Genomic DNA, 7,500 nt, shown 5'->3' on the forward strand with positions numbered 1-7,500 from the left:
CACACACACACACACACACACACACACACACACACACACACACACACACACACACACACACACACACACACACACACATGCACACGCACACACACACACACACACACACACACACACACACACACACACACACACACACACACACACACACACACACACACACACACACACACACACACATACACACACACGCGCGCGCATTCACAGACGTGCAAATACACACACTAAAGGTTCATGAATTTTAGATTAGATTTAATAATTGGAATGTTAGAGATAGGGCTCGGCGAACGTGATAGGTAGGTAAATATATAGATAAAGAAACATGAATAAACCGTAAAACAGATGAAAAAATAAACAGATAGGCAGATAGAAAGATAAGGATTATATTAATGGTGGGCAAAGATGTTCATTGAGTCTAGAAAGGGATCTATTTTCTAGTAAAGGGGTTTGATCCTGGAGAAACCGGTAATGACGAACGTTGGACAATCCCAGAACCACAATCAATTAACGGTTTGATTATTTTATACACTTGGTCGTCTGCCTGCATAATAGATTATAACTATGCATGGTATTAAATTGTTCACGTTGATTAATCTCTTCATTATAGTTCAAGGTTTGCATACGTGTTTTGGTTACCGCCAGGTGATTTTATTCACCCTAGAAATGTTTCTGTTTTGCAGATGACAGGGCTCAGTGATTCTTAGTTGATCTTTTCACAGGAGTTTGCGATTTTCTCATTTGTTTTGGCTGCCGTCAACCGTCAGCCTACAGAATCAATCTTCCCTCTTGCGTGTACAGAGGGTGAAAGCACGAACAGGAATTTTTATAATACTTTGCCTTGGATGGCACACTCTTGTTGTTTGTGGAGCGGTGAAGTACGAAACTTATCTTTACGAAATATGTTCATATCGTTAATCACTTTTTTTTTGTTTTGTATATCATGGTAATGTTGTGTGGCTGATGCAAAGTATATGTGAAATATGGAGAGTATCAAAATGGTTGTGGCTTAGCCTGACACCATTTACCTCGATCGTTCTGATTAAGTGCCAACGACGAACTGTAATATTGATCTGCCGCACCTTTGATGCCCATCGTTGCAGAAAGGGGATGGTAAGCCATGAAATTGTGACTTGAATAATAATTGGTCAGCATTTCTCAGGGATGAAACTTGGGGATCTCGCTGCTGCACGAAAACTCTGATGGATCCTTTACAGACTCTCTCTTGGTTAGCGCCAGATAATCTGTTTCAATTTAGGACAGAACCCTCGTACTGAATGAGTAAAGTTTATCTCAACCAACCTTCTCGCTATCACAGAACTTAGACAGATATTGCTTTGGCTAAATCCAGATTATTTTGTTCAGCGTAGAAGACCTTCTTGCGAAAGGCGTTAGTCTCAGTAAGTCGAAGATGGTGAAAGAGTCTGGGATTAGATCGTTAGTATAACGGTCTACTGTAACGATATCGTAACTCGACGGCTCCAAGTCACTTCCTCGGGCACCTTAGTAATTAACTGATTGCTTGCCTGCAGAGGTCAGGAGGTGCTGATCAATAGAGTAGGAATTACAGAGGGCCGTTCGAAAGCTTTAGAGTGTTTCAGAAGTCTTGTGGGACTAATGAATTTTTTAAAGGTCTTAAATGGGAGTGAAATCTAAAAAAATATTCCTGGTTTGATCGAAAGATAAGCGAGGTTTATACGATCTAATTCAGGGAGGGTAAAAGGCAAATTTTTTCGACAGTGGCAAAAAAAAAAAAAGAAAGAAAAAAATCTTTATGAAGTTTTTATATCTGTATATAAATATATATATTTTTTCTAATTCAATAATCCTAATAATTGGGCAGGATTGTGCATAGTGTGTGGCGTTCTTTTTCAAATTACCGGTAATTGAGGGTCAAAATGACTGTCTTTATAGTCTGAATGTGCGACATAATTTAATTCAGAATAATATTATTCTCTCCTTTTCTTCACTTTCCTTTCTTTCCTTTCCCTATGCTTCCATCCCCTTTCGTTCACTCCCCTCTTCTTCCCTTTCCTCTTTTATCCCAATCTTCTTTCTCTTCTCTTCTCCTCTTCTTTTCTTTCATCTTCTTCGTTTATTTAACCCTTCTTTCTTGGCCTTCCTTCTTCATCACTATTTATTTATCCTAATTTTTACCATAGTAATTCTATGTCCTACTTTCATCATCTTTCTTATGCAATATATTGATACTTGTGGTTGTTATTATCATCGCATTACAATTATAATGACTATATTTACAGTTATACCCACCTACATTTCTGATGAAAACTATTACTAAAGTCACTATTATTGATTTTTATGCTGTTACTAATATAATTTTTCATTCTTTTTGAAAATAATTGCATAGCGACGTTTCAGTGTGCCCTTTTATTATCATCACGGTTACATTTTTTGACTTTTGAAAGAAATAGAAAATGTTTATTGCGCTACAATTCTTAATTTCTCTTTTTACTTATTTTGGATTTTTTTCATAGGAACATTTACCATTCCATTTCTCGGCACCGGCGTAGGGGATATGTGAGAAGAATTAGACTTATTCAAGATGGTGAATTTCAATGTCTATACAATATCTTCACCTTTTGAGAAAGGTTGGAGAAGATGAGATGTTGTCGCAAAAAAAAAAAAAAAAAAAAAAAAAAAAAAAAAAAAAAAGTGTCCTTACCAATTCGGTTTTTCTTTTTTCTTGCAGGGGGAATGGAAACCCGATGTACGACCGGCGAGTGGTGCGAGGATCAAACTACGCCAAGCGCAGTAATGATGACGTAAGAGTTACTGTGGTGTTGGGTGTGCTGTGGCCCGCGATACGATATAGGGCAGAGGGTGGGTTAGGGCCTCCATTGTGGGCGATAGGACAGGGAGGACACGGTGTTAGAGCTATCGTACATACTGTACATATCTGTGTATGTATGTACAGTATGTATGTATGTATGTATGTATGTATGTATGTATGTATGTATGTATGTATATATATATATATATATATATTACATACATGCATACATAAATATATATATATATATATATATATATATATATATAACGTAGAAACCACTGTTGGAGTAGAAAAGACTGGAAACGGGGAATCTATATATTTCGATTGCAAACTGCAATCCTCTTCAGTAGATACAAATAAGAGAGAGGGCGTACTGTTTAAGTAGCACCCTTAACAAAAGAAAGGGGACATGGGAAGATATCTCTACCCTATTCTCACTCCGTATGTGAGGTCAGGAGGCAAATGAGCTTTCACTAGGTTGGAGATGAAGAGTCCGGACATTATGTCCGGGGACCATTGGCCCTTTGAAATATTCATGTTGGGCTGAAATTCAATGATCGTAGATTCTACCATTTTTCTCCTGAACTCACATCTGGATTTATAAATAAGCTCAGCTCTGTCCCAATCTAAACAATGTTTAAATTGCTTAACATGTTGGAACACAGCTGAGCTATCTTGTGCATATCTAATGGAACGTTTATGTTCAATCATCCTGGTGTTCAAATCCCTTCCAGTCTGTCCGATGTAAACTAAGTCACAACCTTTACACGGAATCGAATAAACCCCTTGGCTCTGTTCTTCTTTTAACCTTTGATGGACATTTACCACCTTTTTATTAATGGTGTTAGGGTAATAATTAATCAAATTTAATTTGTCTTTGGGAAGAAACTTGGTCGAGGGAATGAATGATTCAGAAAAGGGAACGATTAAAGAGCTCTTACCCAATGAAAAATTAGAGGAAGTGGGGGTGGTGTTGAAAAAATTGGATCTCGCTCGGCTGAGGGCTTTGACCAAGAACCAATCCGGGTAAGCTAATTTACTAAGTTGAGATTTTATAATGTTAAATTCTCCTTCAAGAAACTGGGGGCTGCAAATTCTAAGGGCTCGAAGGAATAAACCTGAAGCGACGCTACTTTTTACTTTGTCTGGGTGACTGCTGAAAAAATGAAGATAACTACCAGAATGGGTTTCTTTTCTATAGACGGTAAAAGCAAGCTTGTCTCCGTCACGAACAATAAGAACATCTAAAAAGGGTAGCTTACCTTGTTCTTCCCATTCAACTTTAAACTTAATGTTCGAGGCTAAGGAATTTAAATTAGCAAAGAAGTTATCACTCTTTGGGATGAAAATTGGGGCTCATTCGATAACTTCTTTGCTAATTTAAATTCCTTAGCCTCGAACATTAAGTTTAAAGTTGAATGGGAAGAACAAGGTAAGCTACCCTTTTTAGATGTTCTTATTGTTCGTGACGGAGACAAGCTTGCTTTTACCGTCTATAGAAAAGAAACCCATTCTGGTAGTTATCTTCATTTTTTCAGCAGTCACCCAGACAAAGTAAAAAGTAGCGTCGCTTCAGGTTTATTCCTTCGAGCCCTTAGAATTTGCAGCCCCCAGTTTCTTGAAGGAGAATTTAACATTATAAAATCTCAACTTAGTAAATTAGCTTACCCGGATTGGTTCTTGGTCAAAGCCCTCAGCCGAGCGAGATCCAATTTTTTCAACACCACCCCCACTTCCTCTAATTTTTCATTGGGTAAGAGCTCTTTAATCGTTCCCTTTTCTGAATCATTCATTCCCTCGACCAAGTTTCTTCCCAAAGACAAATTAAATTTGATTAATTATTACCCTAACACCATTAATAAAAAGGTGGTAAATGTCCATCAAAGGTTAAAAGAAGAACAGAGCCAAGGGGTTTATTCGATTCCGTGTAAAGGTTGTGACTTAGTTTACATCGGACAGACTGGAAGGGATTTGAACACCAGGATGATTGAACATAAACGTTCCATTAGATATGCACAAGATAGCTCAGCTGTGTTCCAACATGTTAAGCAATTTAAACATTGTTTAGATTGGGACAGAGCTGAGCTTATTTATAAATCCAGATGTGAGTTCAGGAGAAAAATGGTAGAATCTACGATCATTGAATTTCAGCCCAACATGAATATTTCAAAGGGCCAATGGTCCCCGGACATAATGTCCGGACTCTTCATCTCCAACCTAGTGAAAGCTCATTTGCCTCCTGACCTCACATACGGAGTGAGAATAGGGTAGAGATATCTTCATGTTCCCCTTTCTTTTGTTAAGGGTGCTACTTAAACAGTACGCCCTCTCTCTTATTTGTATCTACTGAAGAGGATTGCAGTTTGCAATCGAAATATATAGATTCCCCGTTTCCAGTCTTTTCTACTCCAACAGTGGTTTCTACGTTATTGACAAATGTGTGATTACATTTTTCACCTTGTAATATATATATATATATATAGCATACAAATAGCTTTCTTATCTACTGAAAATGAAATAGAATAAGTCTGTTTGGCATAATCATTTTCATGACCCTCCATATAAGCTTTTAGTATTCATTAGGTTTGTAGTAACCATGTTATCTTTAACATAGCTGTGGGTGTTAATAGATCTATACAATGTACAGTAGTTAGAAAACTCTGAAGGTTCTTTACATGGTAAGTATATATTGTATAGAATCTGGGTTAACAAGTAAGTCAGTTATCTGGGTAACAGATGAACAGGTGAGTGACATGAAATATCTGCATATTTAGTATTGCGTATTAGATAGTTACAATATACAACTTTACTCTAAAGCTACTTAGGTTTCATATTGTATTTAGATATTTTGGATTAATTAGTATAGTATATAGAAAACGTGTAATTTTTATTATGCTGATTTTAATATCAGGCAGTTTCATAAGCTTAATTAGTTATTGAATCTGTTTCATAGATTGTACATTTTTTCTTGAATATTAGCAGCTAGATTGTAGTTATACCCATTTGTAAATAATCTATTTCCACTCCGTTATTCTTGTAGTAAAACATGCTATTTTTTACGCCAATTTTAAATGCCCATGTAGTTTTAATCTAGAAATTAGTAGAATTATAATGATATAAATGTAACACTAATTTTAGTGTTTGCTCCTTTATTAGTATACTTTGATATCTAATTCTCATTAGTGTTGGCGACACTTCGATCTGTAATGGCTTCGATAAAGACAAAAGAAATTGGAAAACAATAGTAAAGAAGGTTGAAGACAAATGTAAGAGATTAAACGGTCGTTTTTGGTATGAGGCACATGTTTTCTGAGGACATCATAAGGCATGGAATCTCACATTTAGAAAAATAATTATTACATTATATATTTGCTTACTTTATCCGATCGTTAGGAACGGCTCATCCAATGAAAATGATTAACATTCTTCCTGATATTTATTATGTCTGATCTTGTTTATTGTTGCGGAACTTGTACAAATACTGAAGAATCGGTAACATTGTGAAGAAAGGAATTTAGTCTTTCAACGAAAGCATTTTATATATTTCTAATGCTAAAATATTTAATTTAGCCAAATATCAATATGAGTAAAATGGGTCAGTCCCACACAGTCTCGCTTATCAGTTTAGGATAATGACGAACATAAGGATGTTTTCATTCACCTGAAATATGAGACCTTGGTTTTGCTTGATCAATCTGGTGACGACCTCCACCTATTTTGTTCAGTTGACTTCATTCAGTGACAGAGGGTGACCTTTGAAGTAAAGAACGGTTGTAGGGGTCTGGACAAACCCGTTTCTCTTCGACTTGGACACAGCCAATGGTTGTAGTGGGCGGAAGAGGTGGGTGAGGGGATGAGGGAGGGGGGGGGGTCAGGAGCGCACCGACCAGAACCGGGTTGAGTGATAGGTAGACCCCTGGGGGCTTACAGATCGAAGCCACTTCAACTCTCGTCTTCGGGTGACACGCTGGCATGGATCTGGATCGGGGTGACTCCGGGCAGTTTTTTTCAACTCCACTCCTAACCTATGTTTCACACCCGCACAAGCTCCCAGATAGACACTCAACTCATCCCTTTTGTTCCTGTGTATGGAATAAAGGTATTTGATACAATGCAAAACTAAATTGTAATTTTTTTTTCTCGGGTCAATAGATTTTTTTTTTTTTTTTTATCAACGAGAGTGACAGCTCCCCTGCACTCAAAGATTAATTATTGAGAAATTCATTATATCGACATCCAAATGCTCTCCATAGGGCCGGGAAGCTTTGATTTCTTATGGTTAAAAATATTTTCTTTTTAATGAACGAAATCATTGAGGGTTTACCAGAGCAAGAACCTTGAATGTGTAACAAAGGACACAGTAGTGCAAAAAAAGTTAATCGAGACATCTTGATTGATGTTTTATGCAAGAGAGAGTGGTATGTGTACGTGTGTATGTGTGTGATTCACCATGGTCTTGGATCACACGTTGGACTCGTGATCGACTGCTATTTCCTTTCCGGAAGAGAGCTCAGAGCTCGGATATGACCGATCTATGGGTAACGCTGTGAGCTTACACGCACACGCACACCCAACTCCCCGCCCATGAGAGCTGGAGTAACGACTCGCAGCACAGCGATGCTGAAATTATTACAGCCCTGGCCAGGATTTGAACACGGACCGCCGTAGTGGCAGCCGGGAACTCTAACACTGCGCCATATATATATATA

The 7,500-nt window shown here is 37.5% G+C and overlaps 1 protein-coding gene across 3 annotated transcripts in view; it reads left to right on the plus strand.

Annotated features, from left to right (window-relative positions):
• Nucleotides 1-7,500, plus strand: part of LOC143032906 (uncharacterized) — a 188,199-nt gene that overhangs the window by 45,536 nt on the left and 135,163 nt on the right. For all 3 annotated transcript variants that reach the window (XM_076198153.1, XM_076198172.1, XM_076198163.1), the window contains exon 2: nucleotides 2,708-2,780. In XM_076198153.1, the coding sequence (XP_076054268.1) occupies nucleotides 2,708-2,780 (73 nt within the window). The remainder of the gene's footprint in view (nucleotides 1-2,707; nucleotides 2,781-7,500) is intronic.

Source organism: Oratosquilla oratoria, chromosome 1, assembly GCF_046742065.1.
Source record: "Oratosquilla oratoria isolate Oo_2021 chromosome 1, ASM4674206v1, whole genome shotgun sequence".
In the NCBI taxonomy this organism is placed as follows: Eukaryota; Metazoa; Arthropoda; class Malacostraca; order Stomatopoda; family Squillidae; genus Oratosquilla; species Oratosquilla oratoria.